The sequence below is a fragment of the Humulus lupulus genome, chromosome 1 (assembly GCF_963169125.1).
Source record: "Humulus lupulus chromosome 1, drHumLupu1.1, whole genome shotgun sequence".
Lineage (NCBI taxonomy): Eukaryota > Viridiplantae > Streptophyta > Magnoliopsida > Rosales > Cannabaceae > Humulus > Humulus lupulus.
The window spans coordinates 136101234-136127241 of NC_084793.1; the positions used below are offsets into that span (position 1 = coordinate 136101234).

The 26008-nt window shown below is 35.4% G+C and overlaps 1 protein-coding gene across 1 annotated transcript; it reads right to left on the reverse strand.

The window, feature by feature from the left end:
• Positions 1–1734: 1734 nt before the first annotated feature.
• LOC133798123 (uncharacterized) lies at positions 1735–6312 on the reverse strand. Its single transcript, XM_062236325.1, has 9 exons — positions 5920–6312; positions 5198–5404; positions 4896–4993; positions 4381–4453; positions 4102–4305; positions 3768–4024; positions 3160–3250; positions 2845–3064; positions 1735–2263 (listed from the first exon to the last, which is right to left on the reverse strand). The coding sequence occupies exons 1-9, from the start codon at positions 6097–6099 to the stop codon at positions 2052–2054; spliced, it is 1542 nt and encodes a 513-aa protein (XP_062092309.1). The 5' UTR covers positions 6100–6312; the 3' UTR covers positions 1735–2051.
• Between the last annotated feature and the right edge of the window lie 19696 nt (positions 6313–26008).

The following is a 26008-nucleotide window of genomic DNA, read 5'->3' on the forward strand; positions in this document are numbered from 1 at the left end:
GAATGTCAGCAGGCCTAGTACCCAAAAGGTCATCAGGCCTAGCACCCAAAAGATCAGCAAGCCTAGCATCCAGAGGGTCATCAGGCCTAGCACCCAAGCTCTAAAGAGTCGTCGGGCCTAGCACCTAAGTCTCATAGACCAACCAAGACTTAGCGTTTTCCTTAAGGTTTCAATCTTGCATCGTCAACCACGATCCAGAGAAACAACGAGAAGACCCGTGATTTCATAATCATGGGGAGGTGGACATGTATCTCCACTACCCAATAATCTTGTACCAAACCACGATCTCCAGTATTACTGATCATGTAATAGCCCCTGGGTACTATAAATAAAGGACCCAAGGCTTCATAAAGGGGATATTTTTATATCCCTTTTAGAACGATTTTGAGAGAGATATTTTCTGGGGAGAAACTCTGGGCAAATTGGTGACAAGTGAATACTTCAGTTCATCCGTGTAATTGTCTATCGAGTGATTCAATACCAAAAACTAAGTGGATTAGGTTATTACTGTTCATCAGAACATGACTGAACCACTATAAAATTTATGTGTGTTTATTTAAGATATTTGTACTATGTCATATATTATATTCGTTTCGTTCAAAAGGTGTCGTATACTGTACATACGACCGTTGGCCGATTTCACAAGTCAAGAATTAGGACAACCTCCAATATTAGGGGGTATTTATTATGAGGTTTGTGTTTGTAGGAGTAGAGTTAGAGGGGGTTTAGATTAAGGATATGTGAAACTCAAGTGTTTAAAGGAGTTAAGATTACCCTCAAATCAAGCTAAAAATTAAGACTCACTCAGAAATACAAACCCCCAAACCATTAAAAATAAATTTACCAAACATGGGATAGATTTGACATTTCCATTCCCATCAAACCAAACTCTCATACAAAACACCCCAAATAGACATTTAAGAAAAAAACGATGACTCACGAAAAAACAAAAATGATGCATTTAATTTTAATGTCTCTAACATGTCTTACTTATCATAAGATGTCATATCATTTTATTTATAGTTTTTAGTTTCAATTGCTTTGTTAATTATTATAAGAGGTGTGATGTATCGTCTAACATAAACTAGACATTTTAGAAACAAGAATTTTGAGTACAAGGCATTTCAATTCCTTAAGAACTTCTTGTCTTTCCTTGTGTTATTAAAAAGATCAAGAAAAATATTGTCAGAAAAAAAAAAGGATCGCCCAAAGGGTTGGAAGTTATTTGCAATATAATAAAATAAAAGTTGAATCCTCATTTGTTTGTGAGATGATAACATTAAATTGTTTAAAAATGTATATTTATTTTATTATTATTTCCTTTCTTTTTTTTATGTTTTTTATATTTAGTATTGAATTAAATATTTTTTAATCTTTATTATGCAACTTAGATTTACTTAGTTTAAAATGTGAAGAAAGAAAATGCGAGTTTTGCAAAATTTTGCTTTTTTTTTCCAAAGTTTTGATATTTGGGTTTGTCAGTTCAGCAAATTCCTCGGATTGACATTGTTGGCACACCACTGGACGACAGTGACACACACCAGTCCACTGTGCAGCCCATCGCCGAACCCCAAAGCCATTCTTCGGTCAAAAGTGGTGCGAAAGGGTGCTTTACGTGATTATCTGAATATTTGTAAAATAGTTATTTTAAAATGACTGAATTAAAAAGAAAAATGATTCGAGTGATATTTAAAATAAAATAAAAAGCTTAAGTTGTATAATCTCTTCTACAGGTTAAAAATAAAATGGACCTCAGAACTTTTTTTTCTTTTTTTTTAATTGTTTCAATTCCTTCTGACCTACAACGAGATTGGGATCAGGATCCGCAAACCTCTCATATGAGGGCAAATACATGTCTTTTTCCCAACAATCCTAAAGCTGAATCTAGTAAAAAAAGTTATCGTGATGCTTTTGAACGAGTTCAATCTCAGCCGTAAAAAACAATGCTTCGAATGAGAGCACAGTCCAAACCCACTGTGATATGGCAGCTATTTACACAAAGCTAGTTCGATTTTAAGTCAATAAAGGAGTTCAGTGTAGTATCCTAGATTTTAAGCAACAGGCATGGAGGTGGCAACAACGACATAGGTCAAATATTGGAGGCCGTCCTGGATTTTTCCCACAGCTGTTGCTCGGTCAGTAAGGATATGTTCAGCAAAGGCATTGGCTTTTTCTTGGAGTGAAGTGGGCGGAAGAGCTTCATGAGATTCTGCAGAAGCACCTTTCATGGCCTCAACATATGCATCAGCAACATCAGATATTCCTGCAAAAAAAAGTGAAAAATGTATGACTTTCGATGGAAAGACCACCTGGCATAGAATCCCTGACAACTGATAATGAAGAATAACAATGAGGATGAAAAAAAAATGGTTATGCCATGAACAAGCAGCAAAAAGCTACTACGTTTTTTTATATATAAATATATATATATATATATATATTAAAATGTGAATATCAACAGAGAATGTCAATGACAAATAAAACAAACAATATGCAAGTTTGTCCTTGTTTCGAAGATGTCTCACTAACTATAACCCCTTCTAATTACACAATCTCATAAGGTTAAGCCTGCTGTATATTGCTTGTATTGCTGTTACTGTAATATGTCCAAGGGACCGGACCTTGCAAATTTGGCCTATTGGAGCAAGGTCCACGTGATTCTCACCCCCATTACCTCACATAAAACCCTTGGCCACACTGGCAATATGCACATAAATACATATATTCCACCACCTAAGTTCACTTATGGGATCAAACTAACAAATATTACTCTTAATAACTATGAGATGAAAACATAGAATCATGAATGACTTGCAAAGATAATTGGAGCATCAGATAATCAACCTGTGATAAAGCTATTGGAAACTGCTTCCAGATACCCTGTCATTGATTGTGCTTTTGATCTGATTAATTTAGCTTTTTCAACAGAATCTTCAGGCCAATCAATATTATGCATGCCCTCAGCATCATCCTCGTCCTCCTGAACTTTGTTAGCACCAGATATGATGGATTTACCAAGCATCAGCAGTTGTGAAACAGCAGAGCAGCACATTTCAGAGAGTCTCTGTAAATATGCACAAGTTATTAAATTCCATTTTAACAAAAGACATCTAATAGAGAACTAGAAACTTTCAAATAGGATCCACAAGATCTCCATACATGAACACCCTCAGAATGAAGAGACTCCACTCTGCCAGTAGTCCTTTGTATTATATCAGTAACAGCTTGTCCTGATAAAGCACTAGTGAACCTGCATATCACAAGCAAACCACACTTCATGGCTACATGTGTTCAAGTAAATATTGTACCCAAAAAATGAGAGATGAAGAGGAAGAAGAAAGAATAAAAAATCAAACTCAGAAGCTTTCTAGTTAATAAATAATTACAGTGATGTAATTCAGCCACTATACAAGCAAGATCCTGATGTCCCTCTTACATAATTTTAGCTCTAGTCATTTCAGTCACTACGAATTCCACTAGTAGATCCAGGACCTTAAGTGAATATGCATGTGAGTGTGCATCATATGTTCAAAATTTTGTAAAAATACTTTTAAGTGAAAACTACTTAGTATATAAAGCAGCAATCCTAACTCTTACTGCAATTTGAACTCTGCTCTCCGTTTGATGTGCAAAATTAGTGGCCAATAGGAGTTAATAATACATTGACATCCTGACCACTATCTGGTTAATTACAGAAACCAAAATACACATTAAATAGATGTGCATGTTTATAGATATCAAAGCATATGTTGTTCAAGGTTAATTACCCTGCAGCCATATCAGCAGCCTTACTCACACTTGAATCATGTAAGTCTTTAATCTCATCACTACTTCCATCAGCCCCAGTCTCTTTTTTCTTGCCTTTGTCCGACTCAGCAAAACTTCCATCTATTTCAGTACCTAAACTGAAAATCTGCTGAACCTCTTTAAGCTTTCCATCATAAACAGCTTTCTGTTCGGATGATAATTTCCCTTTTCTTCGATTAAATAACAATGCATAGTGGCTAGACAATGCCCCCAGTTCCTGGAGTTATGGTTTAAAACTATTTAATAAATCTAATTTTATACCTACAATGTAAAGTTCAATGATAAGGAAGTCACCTCTAACTGTTCTGGACCTCCATATATGTAGAAACATCGGTCAAATGTCACTTCCTCAAATAATTGATTGTCATCAGCTTTTTGTTCAGCACCTTTAGAATTCTTTTCAACATCTATACCTGCCTCTGAGATGAGTAAATCCATAGTTTCCTTGCCTACAAGCTCAAGAACTTGAATTCCCTTTGAGGTAAAAGCTTTTCCAGTCTGCAACACAAAAAGAGAAATAAGTACTCATGTCAACAATACTGAACAAGCCAGGTGATAAAGAATCATCCGAACCTCTAATATGGATGGGGCTACATGACCACCCTGTTGAATAGATTCTGCAAGGTTTGCAGCAGAATGCTCAAGCCTAGGGAGATGCAACAAAAAACAAAAATATTTATCATCATAAACTCAACAAGTAGAAGAGAAAGAGGTGCAAAGACCAGCCAAACAATAGAAAGGCAAACTTACATACGCAATAAGGGATTTCGATATACTAAACACTCCATTTAGAATCCAGATTGACTACCCAAAATCTATGAAATGATCCAATCATGGACCAACCAAAAAAATAGGTATGGACTCAAAAAGTACACTATACCATAGAGTAACAAAAAACAGACGTTGAGTTTCAAAAACCAGCAAAATAAACTTAATTGACCAAAATATTAATGCATGCACAAACTTCAGGCGGGCAAGCATCATTTAGTAACCGGCTAATATATATATATATATATATATATATTTATATAAAGAGCAACAACTTTGAATCAAGAATGAACTGAACATTCAACAACAGATGAACATACTTATTGACCAAAGTTGTGCCCCCTTTCAATGCACTACCAAATGCCTGCCATGCTCCCGAAGCCAAATTCTCCATGGAACTATCAATAACCTTCAAACTCTGCGAATATTAACATTAAAGCCATAATATGCTCAGAAAACAAGAAAAGAAAAAGGTATCAACTGTAAAGCAATTCAGGCAAAAAGAAAAATCAATAGAATAGAATCTTCACTAGAAGTATCCCAACAACAATTCTAATGTTGATACAGTGTAAGACTGAGCTATCCCAAAACCAATAACTTCTTATCCTCCACTGTAACTTGCCTGACTAAAGATTGAATCTTCACTAGCTTTCTCTAGTTTATCCAGGGCAGACTTCCGAATTGCAGCACTCTCATCTTCAGATTCTTTACTCTCTCCTTTAGCTGCAGAATCTTCTGTCCCTTCCTCCTCCTTAAAAAACTCTGACTCCTCACCAGCATCTTGCATTTCCGCAAGACTCTTGGCCGCCGTCTGGGCAGCAACAGCAGCCTGCATCCATAAAACACTGCTCAAAAGAGGCATCCAACCAACATGACTTTGAAACTTAAATTACCATATATGATATATTTAGAGCTTGTTTGGACACATAACATATATTAATATTAATATTTTGTATTGAAAAATAAAATGAAATGGAAGCTGGATATTTTCTAATTAACATTTTTAACCTAAACCCTTCATTGTAATAAGCAAGCCCTTAAAATACAAAACCACGCCTTTTGATTTTATTTTCAACCCCTGCACCAGATTCTATGTAAGGAAAATTTCCCAACTAACCATAAAGTAAAGCACTAGTACTCGTTAGTTTGAAAGAAAAACTTCGAATGCCTTCATGGCCCCCAACCAGATTTAGCATTGCAGGAAATATACCTATATTTACCCCTTAAAAATTTGTGAAAACAGATATAGAAAGACATCAATGTCACTTCGTAGCCGGAAATTAGATCTGATAAACCCTCTCCCCACCCCCAAAAAAGAAAAAAAGCGTAGACAAAAATGCTTACATTGCGAGAAATCTCTTCAGCGGCTTTCTGGAGATCTGAGAAAACAGAAAATGGGGAAAAACCCCAGCCTCCCCAGCCTCCTCCACCGCCATCTTTTTGAGGCGGGACTACAGATTGTTTTGCTTCTGCTTCACTTCCATCTTGACCTTCATCCCTCAATAGCCGTTTCTCTTCCTCCATTTGTTACTAAACCAAGCAATTGGACTCCAGATTGTATGTCTCTTTGATCCCACAGAAATGGAATTTGCTTTTTCACGGAGTTTCGCTTCAACTTTCAACCATCATTATTATTATTTGAATAAATACGTGTGAAGCTCTAACTTGCAGATGAGCGTTAAACTGGACGTGATCTTTACGATGGGGGGCGTTGGATTGGGAAGAGATTCACTCAGCCACGGGACGAGACTGTACCGTTCTCGCGTTTCCTTTACGTCAGTTAAACGACAACGTTCTTGTTACTGATTAGACCGGCTCACCATCCGTATGCCATGTCACTCTCCACGTGGAAAGTTCGTTGATTTGGGTATAACTCACCAACAAAAAAAAAAATACACAATTTTTACATTTATTTGGTAAAAATAAGGTAGAATGCATATTTGTTTAATTTTAAAATTATAAATATATTTATTTTTATTATTTTTTAATTATCATATAAATTTTAAATAAATAAAATATGTTTAATATAATATATGATATAAATACATTAAAAAATTATGGCAAAATATTGTCTGTAATTTTAATAAAAACTAGTTTATTTTTTCTTCAATATATAATAGAATAAATTACATTTCTATAATATATATAAACATTTATATTAATAATTTTTACATATATGATATCTAAATACAATATTGACATATATATATTTACATGACTATATGGTATATATATAAAATTACAATAATATTTAAAAGAAATTAATAATAAAATAAAATAAGAATAGAAAAAGTCATAGTCTAGAGTAATCTACATGCATCAACTAATGTAACTCGCAATGTCCTTTGGTGAATTTAATGAAGAAAAAGAGCTCAAATTATTTGATAAAAAATAAGCTATCACACAAATTTATAAGATAAAAAAATAATATGTATGACTTTATTATTTTTAAATAAATATGATTTACTTATTTAAATTATCATAAAATATCTTAAAATATCTGTTGACCTATGAAATTGGCCAACGGTCTTATGTACAGTATACGACACATTTTGAACGAAATAAATAGAATAAACGAACAAAGTACAATTTTCTTAAATAAACACACAAAATTTTTATAGTGGTTTAGCCCTGTTTTGATGAACAGTAATAACCTAATCCACTTAACTTTTAGTATTGAATCACTCGACAATTACACTGATGAACAAAAGTATTCACTCGTTCTCACTTACCCAGAATTTCTCCCCAAATGTTCTTTAGATCTCCAAAATTCCAGAAAAAAACGATCCTTTGAAATGAAGCCCTGGGTCCCTTATTTATAGTACCTAGGGGTTGTTACATGATCAGTAGTACTGGGATCGTGGTTTGGTACACGATTATCAGGTAGTGGAGATACGTGTCCACCTCCCCATGATTATGAGATCGTGGGTCTTCTCATTATTTCTCTAGATCGTGGTGGATAATGCACAATAAAAACCTTTGAGGAAGATGTTAAGTCTCTATTGGTATGTGAGACTTAAGTGCTAGGCCCGATGACCCGGGCTTGGGTGCTAGGCCTGTGACCTTCTGGGTGCTAGACCTGTTGATCCTTTGGGTGATAGGCCTGTGACCTTCTGGATGCTAAGCCTGTTGATCTCAGTTTGAACGAGAGTGAGTATTTCTCAGTGAAGTGTACTTAGGGTTTGAGCCGACCACCCTATGAAGAATAGGGTGGGCCGACCACCCAGGTGGTTCTTGAGCATGTCAAGTCGACCACCCTAGGGGTTGGGGTTAGGGCGACCACCCCTAGGGGTCCTTAGGCATACTAGGGTCTACCAGTCCTAGAGTAGGGGTCAGGCCGACCACTCTCTTGGACACACTAGGGTTGACCACCCTTGGGGTAGAGGTCAGGCCGACCACTCTCTTGGACACACTGGGTCGACTACCCCTGGGGTAGAGGTCAGGCCGACCACCCATAGGGGTAGGGGTCAGACCATCCAACCCTAGGGGGTTTAGGCTTGGCCGACTTCCCCATAGGTCCTGAACCTATCTTTTTTGTCTGTCGGTCTTTTCTCAATACTTTGTCATTTTTTCCTTGATTTGTGATATCACGTGTCGCATTCTCATTAGCCACATCATCCTCGTATTTTTAAGGGATAACATTCGATGAGGTGGTCAACATGGAAGTTGACATTGAAAGAAACACTCTACTGGAGCTGGGGGCTCCTTTTAACGAAGAATTGTTGTTATAGCAAGTTTCCCAAAGCGGGGGGAACGACATTGATCCTCGCTTTGGGGATGATGTCATGGGGGTGGGACCAGTCGAAGATCTTGACAAAGTCCTACTAGATGAGGATGACCTGACTAGAATAATCAAAGTCAGGAAGGAGTTAAAGGTGGATATTAAGGCACGGTTGGTGGAATTTTTGAAGAAAAACCAGGACGTCTTTGCCTGTTCACATAAGGATTGTTAGGAAAAACTTATACAAGATCTTTATTTATTTTCATGTAGAGCTAATATTAAACAAATTAATATGAGATAACCTAGAACATGTTTCTAAAATTGAATTCAAAGAGAAACAAAGATAAGAATACTTACAGTATACGCATCAGAATGAAAGAGTCATTCATTCAGTTTCTCTAACTCTTGTATCCTTTCTGTTGTAGAGTATTATCAATAAACTGAACCGTTCTTCTAATTTCTTCACAGTCTTCCAATGTATCATTAGAATCACCTAGACTAGTGTAGGCAATTCTCAATACATGAGATAGATACAGAGAGAATAAGAGAAAATAACAAAGAGGCTTAGAAAATGACTTGTGTTTATAGAGAATCTAAAACCTATAAGAAAATCTTACTTGTGACTTGTCAAACTTGTGTTTTGACTTCTCTCTAAGCACTAATTTTATAGACTCAATTAGGCCATTTAATTTTATTAAAAAATCAATAAAATAATAGCCAATTAACAGCCCTAGGTTGAAATTATCATGGGCTTTAGGCCCGTGAAATTTCCCATTTGATTATAAGCCCATTGGACTTAAAAATCAATGTCTGTATTATTTTCTATTCATTTGATTAATTAAATAATTATTTAAATCATTTATCAAATAATTGTTTATAATTTGAACATTGATTTAAACTTTTTTATTAATTTAGATACCAATTTATCTTAATTAATAAATATGTCATAATTTCTCTTTTCTTCTCAAAATTACATAACTCTGTGAAACTATCCAAAATTGACCTGGTCAATTTTGATAATTAAATCAATTAATTAAGACTATCTAGATGATTTTATCCAAGGTAAAATGGGGACCATGGGCCAATGAAATCAAGCTCTAATAAGTTATCATAAATCTAACAAATAAATTTACTAACTTATTAATTCTTCGTGACTCCATTATAGACTCGGAATTGCACTCTTGAATTCATAGAATGCTCTATAACAAATATAGATACGCTATTAATTATCCATTGTTACAACCACAATTGCCACTTAATCCTCTATAGATGGTCTACAACGAAATAGGACTAAAATATTGTTTTACCCCTCATTGTATTTTATCCTTAAAACACTTAGCTCCTTGTAAATGATATTTCAGTAAACTAATTTAATTACTGAAATGAGATCTCTATCATTTAACACATTGAACCAAACCAAAAGGAAACCATTGTTTCACTTCTTCATCAGAAGCTATAGATGTTCATATCTATGATTAACACTCCCACTCAATTATACTACTGAGTTCCCAAGATGTAAGTATGGGCTAGTCCGTAGGGTAAGCTGGTAACGAATAAGTCAAAGAGCTCAAATAATACAATCAGTTAGAATACTAACCACTCAGAATTGAGATTGAATTGACCTATGGTCAACTATATGATATGACTAGAATAGATAATAACGGTATGTTTACTTATCTTATCAATTGTCAATATCGGTCCAGTCTGACGTAACAAATACATCCGATTTTATCTACTTTGTTAATGTTCTGGAAAGAACATAACACTACAATGTGTAAGTAGATATATCGTAGATTGGCAAGTCAGTGTAAATCCTATGCACTAACTAATCTTAGGACTGACTTATTTTGAACATATAATCATATTTATATTCCACTGTGATTACGTCACTATAAATAAGATTAGCTATATGTTCGGGATTTAATAGAAGTTTATATTAAACAAATAATCATGAAAATAAAACATGTGAGCAAAGTGATTGACCAAGTAAAAAAAATTATTTCTATTCTTTTATTGATAATAAAATGAGATTACAAAGAAATTTGGTTTTAATTAGGGCATAAAACCCCAACAAACTCCCGCTTGCACTAATTGAAACTAATGCCTTAATTCTACTAATCTCATTTCCTTGATATGCTTATCAAATGTAGCTTCTGGTAGTGTCTTTGTAAACGGATCTGCAAGATTGTCTTCAGTTGCAATCTGCATACCCTTCACATCTCCCCTGGCCACATATTCTCGAATAATGTGATACTTCCTTTCTATATGCTTACTCCTCTTATGACTTCGAGGTTCTTTCGAGTTGGCTATCGCTCCTGTATTGTCACAAAACAACACAAGCGGTTTATCCATTTTCGGAATAACACCAAGATCCGAATAGAACTTCTTTAGCTAGACTAATTCCTTATCTGTATCTGACGCGGCTATGTACTGAGCCTCCATGGTGGAATCTGAGATTGCAGACTACTTTACGCTTCTCCATATCACAGCTCCACCCCCAAGAGTAAACACCATTCCAGAAGTAGACTTCCTGTCATCGACATCAGTCTGAAAATCTGAATCGGTGTAGCCTACAGGGTTCAGAACATCACCCTTGTAGACTAACATATAATCCCTAGCCCGCCTTAAATACTTCAAGATATGCTTAACTGCTATCCAATGTTCTGGTCCTGGGTTTGACTGATACCTGCTCACTACTCCCACTGCATAGCAGATATCTAGTCTAGTACACAACATGGCATACATCAGACTTCCAACTACAGATGTGTAAGGAACTTTTCTCATTGCATCTTCTTCTTCAGGAGTCTGGGGAGACTGCTTCTTTGAAAGATGAATTCCATGGCAGGACGGTAGATGCCCTTTCTCGGAATTTGTCATTGAGAAACGTTCAAGAACTTTATCAATGTAAGCTGCTTAAGATAGAGCTAAGAGTTTGTTCTTTCTATCCCTGATGATTTGGATACCTAGAACATAACTTGCTTCACCCAAAGCCTTCACCTAGAATTGAATGCTGACCCAATTCTTCACATCTCATAATTTCTTAACGTTGTTTCCAATGAGTAAGATATCATCTACATAAAGAACCAGGAATACCATTATTTGATTTGCCTTCAGTTGGTAAACACAGGGCTCATAAATATTTTGTTCAAAGCCATAGGTTTTGATTATTTCATCAAACCTAAGATTCCAGGAATGAGAAGCTTGCTTAAGTCCATAAATGGACCTATTCAGCTTGCAAACTTTTACTTCTTGTCCAGATACTTTAAATCCTTCTGGCTGATCTATATAAATGATTTCGTCAAGCTTTCCATTAAGAAAAGTTGTCTTGATGTCCATTTGCCAGATCTCATAGTCGAGAGCAGCTGCTATGGATAGGAGGATGCGAATGGACTTGAGCATGGCTACCAAACTAAAAGTTTCCTCATAGTCCACACCTTCTCTTCGGGTATAACCCTTTGCCACTAATCGAGCTTTATAAGTCTCGATATTTCCATCAACACCTCATTTTTTCTTATAGATCCACTTGCACCCAATGACTCTAAAGTCACTAGGTGCTTCCACAAGATCCCAGACGGAATTTGAGTACATGGACTCCATTTTCTGTTTCATGGCTTTGAGCCATTATTCCTTTTCATGGCTATACATTGCCTGTTTGAAAGACAACGGATCATCATCACTAGTGTCACCAACAACCATATTGGTTTCACCATCCAAACCATAGCAAACTGGGTTCCTAGAATCCCTCCCACTACGACAAGGCTCCGTGCTGTTTGCTCAGGAACAGTGGTACTTTCTTCATTTAAATCGTCTTGCGTCAGTTGGAGATGAAGAGTGGGAATTTCATCTTCAACTCGCGTTGATGACGATGGAACATTGGTTGGAGTCAATTCTTTAACCATCTCCTCTAAAACTACTTTGCTGCGAGGTTTGAAGTTTTGGACATAGTCACTTTCCATAAAAGTAGCATTTGTAAAAGTAAACACTTTATTTTTCGAATGATTATAGAAAAGTCCACACCGAGTACCTTCAGGATAGCCAACAAACATGCAAACTTCAGTTCGTGGTTCTAGCTTTCCATCCTTTTTCCTCAGGACGTGGGCGGGACACCACCAGATTCTATAATGGTATAAACTAGGTTCACAACCATTCCAGCGTTCTAAAGGTGTTTTGGGGGGATTGATTTAGACGGCACGACATTGCGAATGTCGTTCGCAGTTTCAATTGCATGTCCCTAGAACAAAGTTGGTAGAGTTGAGTAACTAAACATGCATCTAACCATTTCCAATAAAGTTCTGTTCCGGCGTTCTGCTACACCATTTTGTTGCGGAGTACCTAGGGCAGTAAGTTGTGTTAAAATCCCAAGTTCAGTTAAATGTTCTTGTAACTGCATATCCAAATATTCTCCACCCCTATCAGATTGCAAGATCTTTAACGTTTTACCTAATTGGTTCTGAGCCATTGCTAGGAATTCCTGAAACTTTGAAAATGTTTCTGATTTCCCATGCATTAGGTAAAGACATATGTATCTAGAGTAATCGTCAATGAAAGTGACGAAATACTCAAAGACACCCCTGGCTTGTACATTCAAAGGTTCACCAACATCTGAATGCATAAGACCAAGTGGTTCTTTGGCCCTATCACCATTTGCAGATAATGGACGCTTTGTCAATTTGCCTTCTAGACAAGATTCACAGACAGGTAATTCACCTAAGGTGAGTTCCCTCAACAGTCCATCCTTTGTAAGTCTTTGAATCCTATCATATCCAATGTGACCTAGTCTCAAGTGCCATAAATACGTCATATTATCGTTATCGGTCTTTTGACGTTTATTGGTTCTAGGATTAGCTACATTGAATAAATCATTGTTAAGAGCTCGGGGCTCGTTAGGTCGCAGAATATAAAACTCGTTTTCCAAACATGCAATACACAATTATGATCCATTGAAATAAATAGATATTAGAACTTGTGAAAGTCATAACAAATTGTTCTAATTGCAACATGGAAACTGAAATTAAATTTCTACTAAAATCCGGAATAAAAAATACATCTTTTAAAATTAAGTATTTATTTCTGAACTTCAGACGAGCTCTTCCTCTAGCTTGGACCACAACGAACGCTCCGTCCCCAACTCTAAGCTTTAAGCCGCCTTCGTCCACTTCCTCCCACGATTCAAGAAGTTGTAAAGAGTTACAAACTTGGTTAGTAGATCTAGAATCAATAATCCAAACAGATTTATCATTCTCTAAAACTCATGTTTCCAAGATAAATTAACTATAATCATTACCTTTGTTTTTCGCTGCTAGAAACTTAGGGCAATCTCATTTCAAATACCCATTCTCTTTGCAGTGAAAGCACTTATCTTTACCTTTCTTGTTTTTCTTGTTTTTCCCCTTAGGCGTCTGTGCATTTGGTTGTGCACTCGTCTTTGCAGCCTTTGCAGGCTTGGGGTTGTTGTTTTGTCCACCTTTCCTCTTGTTTCCAGCTTTTGAAGACGAAGCTTGGTTAGCTTCAGCCTTAGCTGGATCAGCAACAACAACAGTAATCTTATTTTCTCCTCTTTTACTAGGTCCACCCATGAGAGACTCAAAAGTCTAAAGCTCGTTAATGAGCTGCGTCAGACCATAGTTGAGTTGATCACGAACGTGCAGACACGATGCCATTCGAGCATTTATGGTGTCTTCACGTATGTGCGGAGACGGTGCTATCCAAACATTTACGGTGCCATCACGAGCATTGACGATGCCATCACTAACGTGCGGACACGGTGCTTGTTCTGGGGATCCCTCAATCATGACAAATTTGAAGTTGTTATCAATCAACTCTATGTTGATATTCTGCTTCCAATTAAGGAAGTTTTCTCTAGTGAGTTTATTCATCGAAAGTTGAGAAAGGAAGGGAGTAGACACATACACTACTTTACTTAAAACTACAAATTATCAATAAAATAGAAATCAATCATTTTTGCTCAATAAAACTTCTATTCACACAAATTTCAAGAAATAGCACAACATATACCAAAAATATGTAAGATATGAGAAAAAAATATAAAAAACAATCATATCTCTATTTCTTTGGGTTTTTAACTAATCTATGATATCCTTGTCCTGGTTGGCGAGAGTCAAAAAATACCACTAGTTAAATAGAGTTGCAAACTCATTAATAATGGACACCACTATTAACAACCTACTATTCTATCAAAATAAGAAAACAAAATCTCTTATTTTATGAGCTAGACCCACGGTTTCGATAATCATAGATTTAGTCCTAGTAGTCACCGTAGGGGTGAGTCTAGTAGAATTTGACCAATATTATCTATCTTTCGAAATCTAACCTTGTAAAAAATAACTAATGAACATCTTTCGTAGAGGGACGAATCAAAACGCCTTGAGGCCCCATTAAGCTATTGAATATGTTAAACCAACGGTGGAGATCGAATAAAATTCTTAAAATAAGCTCATTATTAAATTAAAAATGGTATGTTTATTATTTATTTTTAGAAAATTAATGACTATGATTTTCCAAAAAAAATTAAACAGATTAAAATTTTAAAATCAAAGACCTATAATTTCCTATTAATTCTAAAGTATCACATTGAAACAAATTCAATTAATTTAGAATTAATTTGTTGCTAATCAATATTTAGGTTTAACTAATATAATGAACCTATACAATTAAGTCCAACTCAGGTAAATTGACCTTAATAATTGGGCTTATATGGAGGAGGGCTGAGTCCAGTATGTCATTCCCACTACAAAGGCCCTCTATCTTCCATACAAAGTTCAAAAGACATGAATTTGAACCATTGTTTTATTAATTGATTAGGCTCACTATAGTTATGCAAAACAAATGGGCATTCACAAGTGGAATCACCCACAAGAGAGGAATTTAAACTTTACATTTTCTAATGGGCCCAAATAAAAACTATCATTTTATGAATATTTTATTTGGCAAAATCCATATGTCTAACACGCATATGGGCCACTATATGCATCTAAGCCCAATTGCAAAAAATTCAACATATAGTGTAAACAGACATGTTATAATTGGATGGGTCTAATCATGTTACTATATGAGCAATTCTATGAATTTATACAAAAATACCACAATTTATTTTATTTGCAAAAATACCACAATTAATTATCTTGAATTTATCAAAAAAATCACATTAATAAAAATTTTACAAAAAATAAGTCAATTTAAATGAAATTTATCAACAATTAACAATATTTAATTTAAATTTCATTTATCAATAATCAACTTGTTTTAGGTTAATTTGAAAAATATTAATTTAATTTAAATAGGATTTATCAACAATTAACCAAAGTTAATTTACATCTCATTTATTAAAAAAATATTATATTAATTGGCTGATTTTTTTTTTTCAAAATTTAACCAATTTTAAATTTTAAAAAATAATATCTTAACTATTTTTCAAAAATATCTTGTGTTGTTACAACTATAGCAAATATTTTAACCATTAAAAAAATAAAATAGTAATAATTATAACAATTATAAAATATCTCAAAACAGTTAATCAAATTCAAATATCCATAAAAATATCTAACTAACAATATTCAAATTTCAAATAATTTAAATATTAAAAACTATAGAATAAAAAGATATTTGTATTTTCAAATAAAGATTTAATAAAAAAAAATCAAGAATTTAAAAGAAAATATCTTAAATATCTGATATCATAATTCTAATATTTTAATATATTAAAAGATTTAAAATTAAGTTGTTACTCTATTTCTAAATTTGAATTTGAATATTTGTAGAAAATATCTAATTATTTAAATCTCAACTAACAAAAATATCTTATTTTAAAAAAAAATTAAATTAAAAAAATAAATATGATATTTTTGGCTTTAATTATAAATAATTTATTTCCACAATTTTTAATTTTCTTTAATTTAAAAAAAATAAAAAAAATTGGAGTGGGTACTGTTCATCGTGCAGGTGGTTGGGCGGGGCGCTCGCTTGTGCGCTGTGTGCACGCGCGCATGGCAGCTTGGCCAAAAATTTTCCAAAATTATTTTTTGAGCAATTTTTCAAACGAAAACTATTTTCCAATTGATTTTTAACATGTTTTATACAAAATAAATCATATATAAAAATTAATAACATAGAAAACACAACAAAATAACATAAAAATTGCTAATAATTACATAAAATTCAATATGCTTCATAAAAACATGAAAACCATCCAATTATTCAAACATATCAAATAATCTAATTTTAAACATGTTCATTCATGAAAATAAAGATTACCAAAGGCTCTGAGAATAGTTGTTGGGAAAACTTATACATGATCTTTATTTATTTTCATGTAGATCTAATATTAAACAAATTAATATGAGAACCTAGAACATGTTTCTAAAATTGAATTCAAAGAGAAACAAAGATAAGAATACTTACAGTATATGCAGCAGAACAAAAGAGTCATTCCTTCAATTTCTCAAACTCTTGTATCCTTTCTGTCGCAGAGTATTATCAAGAAACTGAACCGTTCTTCTAATTTCTTCACAGTCTTCCAATGTATCTTTATAATCACCTAGACTAGAGTGAGCAATTCTCAACACATGAGATAGATACAGAGAGAAGAAGAGAAAATAACAAAGAGGCTTAGAAAAGGACTTGTGTTTAGAGAGAATCTAAAACCTATTAGAAAATCTGACTTCTGAACTTATGAACTTGTGAGAACTTAGCACTCTCTTTATAGACTCAATTATGTCATTTAATTTAATTAAAAAAATCAATAAAATAATAGCCAATTAACAGCCCTATGTCGAAATTATCGTGGGCTTTAGGCCTGTGAAATTTCTCATTTGATTATAAGCCCATTAGACTTAAAATCAATGCCTGTATTATTTTCTATTGATTTAATTAATTAAATAATTATTTATATCATTTAACAAATTAATTATTTATAATTTGAATCTTGATTTAAACTTATTTATTAATTTAGATACTAATTTATCTTAATTAATAAATCTACCCTAATTTCTCTTTTCTTCTCAAAATTACATAACTCTGTGAAACTATCCAAAATTAACCTAGTCAACTTTGATAATTCTAATTGATAATTAAATCCATTAATTGAGCCTATCTAGATGATTTCATCCAAGGTACAATGGGACCATGGGCCTATGAAATCAAGCTCCAATAAGTTATCATAAATATAACAAATAAATTTACTAACTTATTAATTCATCGTGACTCCACTATAGAGTCGGAGTTGCACTCTTGAATTCATAGAACGCTCTATAACAAATATAGATACACTATTAATTATCCATTGTTACAACAATAATTGTCACTCAATCCTCCATAGACGGTCTACAATGAGATGGGACTAAAATACCGTTTTACCCCTCATTGTATTTTATCCTTAAATTACTTAGTTCCTTGTAAATGATATTTCAGTAAACTAGTTTAATTACTGAAATGAGATCTCTATCATTTAACACCTTGAACCAAACTAAAAGGAAACCATTGTTTCACTTCTTCATCATAAGCTATAGATGTTTATATCTATGATTAACACTCCCACTCAATTATACTACCGAGTTCCCAAGATGTAAGTATGGGCTAGTCCGTAGGGTAAGCTGGTAACGAACAAGTCAAAGAACTCAAATAATACAATCAGTTAGAATACTAACCACTCAGAATTGAGATTGAATTGACCTATGGTCAACTATATGATATGACTAGAATAGATAATAACGGTATGTTTACTTATCTTATCAACTGTCAATATCGATCCAGTCCGATGTAACAAATACCTTTGATCTTATCTACTTTGCTAATGTTCTGGAAAGAACATAAAACTACAATGTGTAAGTAGATCATATCATAGATTGACAAGTCAGTGTAAATCTTGTGCATTGACTAATCTTAGGACTAATTTATTTTGAACATATAATCATATTTTATATTCCACTGTGATTGAGTCACTATAAATACGATTAGCTATATGCTTGGGATTTAATAGAAGTTTATATTAAATAAATAATCATGAAAATAAAACATGTGAGTAAAGTGATTGACCAAGTCAAAAAATGATTTATATTCTCTTATTGATAATAAAATGAGATTACAAAGAATTTGAGTTTTAATTAGGGCATAAAACCCCAACAAGAACAACAACGACGGGAGATAGATGAGCAGGTCCAGAGAATGATCCAGAGGGAGCAGGAAGCTGACTGGAGACACGAAGAGGCTACTATGGCCTTGGAAGCGGCTACTCAGTTAGCCCGAGCTAACGCTGAAGCTGCTGCACAGGCGGTGAGGGAGGCTGAGGCCAAAGCAGCAGGAATGCGAGACAACAGTAATAGAGAGTCCCAGGGGAGGAGTAGGACCCCAAGGACACTCTTAGAACCACTTTACCAGAGACAGGATGATGAGGCACAATCCAAGATTGCCTCCTCCATGACTAAGAAGAATAACACTTCATCTCGAAGTAGGAGTATTACCAACCAGAAGGCCCCCTCCCAGGGGGACCGACGAAACAATGCAAAAGATGAGGGTCAAACATCTGAGAGATGTGACAGGAATGGAAATGGCCGCTCAAAGTCTCAAAGTCATGTAGGAGGAGAGGAGAGGGGACAAGGTCGCACCAACAGGGGCAAGGCGGACCTACCACCCCTACACCCTCAGTCTCACAAGGGAAAAGAACCGATGAGTAACACCAATACTGTGTTTGATAGGCTGGGGAAAGATGCACAACCTCAGGATCTGAGGGAAGTGATCAATAGGAGGACCAACGCTTAGGAGGGGGTACTAGGGACGTCTACCCTACCTGAAGCAGCGATCCCACCAACAATGCATGCTCAAATAGATGCACTCGTCATGGAAATCCAGGGTTTGACAAAGAAACCTTCTAATATCGAGTTGCCATATAGAAGTGGGAGTCCCTTCAGTGCTAATATCCAAGCTGCTCAGCCACCACCGAAATACAAGACCCAGAAACTCCCAATATACACTGGGAAGGAGGGCCTAGTACGACACATTGGGAAGTTCGAGGATCAGATGGAGTTACTCGATGTGGAGCATGATTATATGTGTAGGATATTCCCTACCACTCTCTCTAACTTGACTCAGGAATGGTATTGGAAATTCAAACCTAGATCCATCACATCCTGGGAGCAGTTCAGGAAGGAATTCTACAAGGTCTTTAGTGCCGGGCAGATTCAACCAGTTTATGCCAATCATTTAGTTGACATCAAGCAAGGGAAAGATGAATCCCTGAAAGACTACATTCAAAGATTCATGAGAGAGGCAAACCGAGCATCCATGGTAGGAGATGAAGGGAAGTTCATTGCCATCTCGGCAGGAATAATTTATCGTAGTCCCTTGTGGGATAGTATACACAGGAACCCTATCAACACCTTGCAAGAGTTCCTGGACCGAGCAGAAAAATACATGAAGCTAGATGATGCTATCATGAAGGAAGAAAAAGGCATAAACCATCCGACCACTGTCAAGGCAGATAAGAACGGCACAAACCCTCAGGGCGGCAGTGGGGGCAATGGTAAGAAGAGGAATACCTCAGGTGTCGAGCAGGGTGGAGAGAAGAAAGCTAAGTCAGCACCAGCCGACAAATAGCCTAAGCATCAGCCCTACCAGCCTAGGTTCACCAATTATATCGTCCTGACTACATCAAGTGCTGAGATTTACTTGGCAACATACCAGGAGGTACCATACCGAAAGCCACCACCCTTGCGTTTAGAAGGAAAGAAGGACAAGAATAATTTTTGTCGTTTCCATAATGATTATGGGCACGACACAAATGAGTGCAAACAATTGAAGGATGAGATATAGTTCCTTCTCCGATCAGGAAAACTCTCAAGGTACCGAGTCAAGACCGAAACCCCAAGCAGGAATCCAGAATTCCGAAGGCAGAGAAGTCTACCACTGGAGCCGACGGCTGTAGACTTCACACTGGATACCATATGTGGAGGGCCCCACATAGCAGGCAATAGTAACAATTCCTGTGAGCGATATGCAAGGACCCTCAGACATGAGGTAGGGGAGTCCTCCCAGTGTATGGCAGTCGAGGAGCGGTCTCCAAAAAATCCAAAGTATGAAAGTGAAACTCTCACTTTTACAGCGGATGATGCCAGGCACGTGAGGTACCCCCACAATGACCCTCTGGTCCTTACCATTCAAATCGCCAATGCCCGGGTGAAGAGATGCTTAGTGGATACTGGAAGCTCAGTAGATATCATCTACAAATCATCCCTCGAGAAGATGAAGCTCATGGTCAAGGACCTGACACCATGTTCCCAAGTGATGTATAGGTTCACGGGAGAATGCCTAGCACCAGCAAGAACTATTAGACTACCAGTCACGATGGGGGATGCCCCCAGGCACGAGACTGTGATGACAGAGTTCCTGGGTGTAGATTGCTCATCGGCTTATAATGTAGTGCTCGGGAGACCCCTCCTGATGGCATTACACGTAGCAGTATCTATCTGGCATCTATCTCTGAAGTTCCCCACCAGGGCAAGGATGCGTACATGGCTTCATAAAGGGGACTTTGTGACTCTCTTTTATGGATCGTTTTTTCTGGAATTTTGGAGATCTAAAGAACATTTGGGGAGACATTTTGGGCAAGTGAGAACGAGTGAATACTTTTGTTCATCAGTGTAATTGTTAAGTGATTCAATACTGAAAGCAAGTGGATTATGTTATTACTATTCATCAAAACAGGGCTGAACCACTATAAAAATTTTGTGTGTTTATTTAAGATAATCGTACTCTGTTATTTATTCTATTTATTTCATTCAAAAGGTGTCGTATATTGTACACACAACCGTTGACCAATTTCACAGATCAACAATATCTTATTTTAATTAATTAATTTTTGTATAAGTTTATGTTTGTTCTAGTTTTTGAATTTTGCAGTGACAACAAGAGATTATATATTATATGTTTAATATAATATTAATATTATACATGGATTTTAAATTCAAGTTTGTTGCTAGTTTTTTTAAAAAAAAAATAAAGAAGTTTGTTTCTAATTGATAGTAGATTATATTATGTTATATGTTTAATATGATATTATTATAATACGTTAAGTTTAAGTTTAAGTTTAATTACATTTTATTTTAGTTGTAAAACGTATGTTTTTATTATTTTAAGATAATTGTCATTGTAAAATATCTCAAAATATATTATTTTAATTTGTTTAATTATTTATTTATTTAATTTGATTTAAATTTAAATCACGTTTACAATCTACCGTTAAATATAAGAATATTTTATTATATATAAAAATATTTCATTAAAGTTAATGAAAAAAAATAAAAAACTGTTAAAACCAATATTTTTCGTTATCTACATGCTTATTATATAGAAGAGATATACTTCATTTTTATTTTTTTCTCGACAAAAATACATAATGTTACTATTTTGTTGCATATATTACGGTCAAGGTCGTTAAATTCCATTTTAATTAACTAAGTTATCAAATATCACGTTCTCATTGGCCAACATAATATTTTTATTTAAAAGCTTATTAATTTATTTTAGAATTATAAAAATTAATTAAAAAAAATTTAAATAACAAATTCTAATTATTTAAAAACAAATCAAAACTAATTTTTTCTTCTCTCCTTTATCATCTTCCACTCTCACCAACTCTCTCTCTCTCTCTCCCTCCTCTCTTTCTCTCTTACCGACTATCTCTCCCCAATCTCTATCTCTCAGCCTGCCATGGTTGCCAACCCCATGGACATTGACGCCAAGTTCCCTCTTTCCTCCTTATTTTTCTTCTTCCTCCTTGCAAGTGGTGGATTAGATTTGAGGGAGTTGACAACGTCAGGGTTTGAGTTCGAAGGGTCAACGACAGGTAAAGGAGCAGCTGTGTTGTACGAAGAGGCGCGACTCTGGTGGCAAGACCAGATCTTGGTCAATTTTTTATTTTTTTTAAAAAAAATTCCCAAAACCTAGATTTAGGTTTTTATGTTCATTGATGTTAGAGATTGTTCATTGAGAAATGAGAATGGTGAATTAAATTGTTGACAGATTTGAGTTTATTGTGTTTTTGTGCTTTTGTTTGTGTTCTTCATTATCCTTTTAAGAAAAACTATGTTGTTGATTATGATGATATCAAAGTTAGAATAAATATGAATGGATATGTCTTAGGTCAAGCTCACTGTATTTAGATGATGCTTGACAAATTAAGTTATCTTAATATCAAATAGGCAAACACAACCCTTGACTCAAGCCAAAAGCTTGAAGAGAATGAACGAAGGGCAGTGGCTCAATTAGACTATGCAAGTCCGATAGGAAGTTTAATGTAACGCCCTACTAATCCAGGATCGTTACACTGTGTGTTTAGAATAGTGTTTAACTCGCTAACTGAGTTATTTAGAATTAAACGTGTGATTTACATTAATAAATAGGTTAGGTACTAAAAACTTTGGCCAAATGATTAGTACTTTTCATTAAAAAAGTTTAGTATGTACATGGGATCCCAAAAAGAGTTTATAAATTGTTACAAGACAAACAAATACAAAATATCTGCCCTAAGCGACAAAATGATCGGCAAATCTAGATCCTCAAAAGATCTCTTGATCGTGGTGACCGAGCAGGCCACATATGTACACAACGCCCCTGAAGCTCTCCAACTCATCGTTGGTCCAGCTTTTTCTTGCCCTTACCTGCACCATGTAGCACCTGTAACCCAAAGCCCAACAAGAAAACACAGATAATAACATAAATAGATATTCAACTGATTTCGGATCATAAATAACAGGTTTAGCAGTTATAACCAATACTCACGCAGACATCCAATCCATTTAAGCGGTCATAGGGCCACACAAGCGTATATTGCGCTTTTCCTTTTAAATAGCTATAGTGTCGTACAAGTGTATATCAAGCGGCTATAGAGCCACACAATTGCGTACCGCACTTCCAAATACAAACAGATATGCATTTCACACATAACACAACCATGTCTAACACATTTATTCATGTTAAACAAACATTCCAAGTGTGGATATAGCCACATTCAATAATCGGGGGCTCATGCCCTAATCTCAACACAGGTGCAGTTTTCTTACCTCAAGTCCTAAGCAATTTAGTATAACGACTCTGAGTGTGATCCTTTCCTCTTGAGCCTAGCAGTACACCCTAGTCACAACATATCAAGGAAAATCCATTAAGAATTGAACCAGTAAAGGGCTTCGAGACCAAGCCCTAGCCCTAGCCCCTGGGACCTATAGTTATACTAAATCGGGTAGTAGAATCATTCTCGAGCCTTCTTATTAGTTTTCCAAAACCCTAGACCTCAAATTCAAACTTTCCCATTTATCTCAGCGGTCCCACACTAGGCCGAGAGGCTAGCCTAAATTCTTAGATAATTTGCATCGCGGCGGCCACCACTAAGGATCGCGGCGCTTAACTTGGCACAGAGCCAATTTCCTCACATTTTGTGTCGTGTCATGGCCCACTAAGGGCTGTGTGCCAACGCGATCCGAGGAACCCCACAACCTTAAGAGCTTTTAAGTTGGCCGTGATGCTCTTGCCAAGCATCGCAGCGCCACCCCGAAACCCAGTATTCTCTGTAGTTTTTAGAAATTACAAACTTTCCAAAACCCAACCAAAATTGACCCCCAAACACAATCACAGTAACTTAGATACACAATAATTAACAACCCATAGCCTCTGAAACATCCCCTAACACAAAATTCAAGAACTCTCCATGAACTCAAAAAGGAAAACCCAAAACTTATAGAAATTTACAGAGAAAAGCTTACCCCTGATACCAACGAGTTTCCTAGCTGAATTCCCACACTAAGTAGCCTCTAATCCCCCAAGAGCAAACTTTAAATCCCACCAAGGATTTCTTCTTCCAAGCTTGAAGTTCACAATTCTCTTCAAAAGCTTAAGAGAACACTTTGCAAGGGATAGAGATAGAAAATGAGAGAGAGAGAGAGAGAGAGAGAGAGAGAGAGATAATCTAAGCTAATCAACTTTGTCCTTGGCCTAATCCAACATAATTTTCTCAAAAAGACCAAAATACCCCTAGCCCACAAGGCTCTCTCAAAGCCTCTCAAGGGTAAAAAGGTCAATTACCACAAATCCCCCACTAAACCTCAAATTTCACTTATAATTCCCAATTAACTCCACTAATCATCTAAATATAACTATTTTTCCCCAAACATAACTCATACTCCAATGAGTCCCGGTAATTCACCAAACTACCAAAATACCTCTAAGCTCACCCCGAGCTGAGTATTTATCCTCATCGTGACTTTTCCGCTACTTTGCTCAAAAGGACCAACTTCTGCCGAATATCTCAAATATATCCACATAATAATGTGGTCTTAAACATATAACACAGATAATTATAGTTATACCCTCAATGGTTCAAAATTATAAATATGCCCATTTTTAACAAAAGCATGTCTTTGAGCACATTTAATACACTTAAACATACATAGTCAGTAATACTATAATATAACTCATATAATTCATGTAATCACATAATTATTCAATAATATCACAAAGTATCACACAAAATTCCAATAACGCCCTCCCGACACCCTAATCAAGGCACTAAGCCTTATTAGGAATTTTGGGACGTTACATTTAATGTATGTCGCACATTATACAAGAGTAGATATTGCATTTGAAGTTAGTAAACTAATTTGGTTTACTAGAAATCCAAGTATCAAACATTGGAAGGTCACAGAAAGAGTCTATGGATACCTCAAAAGGACCAAAGAGCTATACCTTCAATATTTGAAGTTTCCAAAGATACTTGAAGGATATTCCGACACAAGTTGTGTTGGTAACAAATTATCGAGTGCACAGCGGAATGCACGGTGTTAGGCCTATGGAATAACAAAATTTTATTTTATTTAAAACAACTTTTAAATAATAAATCAATTAATATAGATATATTAATTCAAACACACAGAGAAGAACAAGGAATCTACCAGTTGAATCCTATCAAGTGTCCTTGCTTACTTATCGTATAATTAAACAAACATTCTATCCAAAAGCTTTGGGAGAAACCTAAAACAAGATCTTCTGAACCATTCCCTACACCTCAAGATGTTAAATAATGTGAAAATGTGATTTGTCACACATTGTAACATATTATTGAGAGTCACAAAATTGGACACATGTGTGTATCCAAATGTAACATATTTTGGAGTTACAAAATCAGTTACAAATTTGTAACTCCCAAATATTACCCAATAATGTGTAGATTGAGAGTTACATATTTGTGTTTGAGTTTCATAGAGCCATTATGTAATATGGTTGTTGAAGACATGTTTTTAACTCCCATTAGGTGTATGGAGGTTACAAAATCATGTGGGAAGAGATTGAGACGTTTGTTTCGGAAAACTAAAAAATTGGAGGCTGAAACAGGCTGGTGGCTGCGGCCACAAGTGTCCCAGGTCATGGCCTAGGAGTCAGTAGCCAGCGGCCATGGCTAGACATGTCCTAGGTCGCGGCCAGGGGTGTTGAAAACCAACTCCATTTTTTAGTTTTTTCCAATTTGAACTGTTCTAACATCTCAAGTAACTCCCAAATCATCATTTTAATTCAATAATCATCCAATTAAAACATTGGTAATAGGCATGCAGGTTGGTGCAATTTGAAATTCAAAGGGTGTCTCAAAACCCTATAAGTAGGAGCCTAATGCTCACTTGTAAGACACACAATTTTCTATCCACTAGAGAACTTGGC

What these genes read in the sequence shown, in the direction of transcription:
- LOC133798123 (XM_062236325.1), bottom strand. Translation starts at nt 6,099, where the DNA reads ATGGAGGAAGAGAAACGGCTATTGAGGGATGAAGGTCAAGATGGAAGT. An exon ending in GGCACAACTTTGGTCAATAA is followed by an intron (nt 4,454 to 4,895) that starts GTATGTTCATCT and finishes GCATCTCCCTAG; the next exon opens with GCTTGAGCATTCTGCTGCAA. An exon ending in TAGCCCCATCCATATTAGAG is followed by an intron (nt 4,306 to 4,380) that starts GTTCGGATGATT and finishes TTTGTGTTGCAG; the next exon opens with ACTGGAAAAGCTTTTACCTC.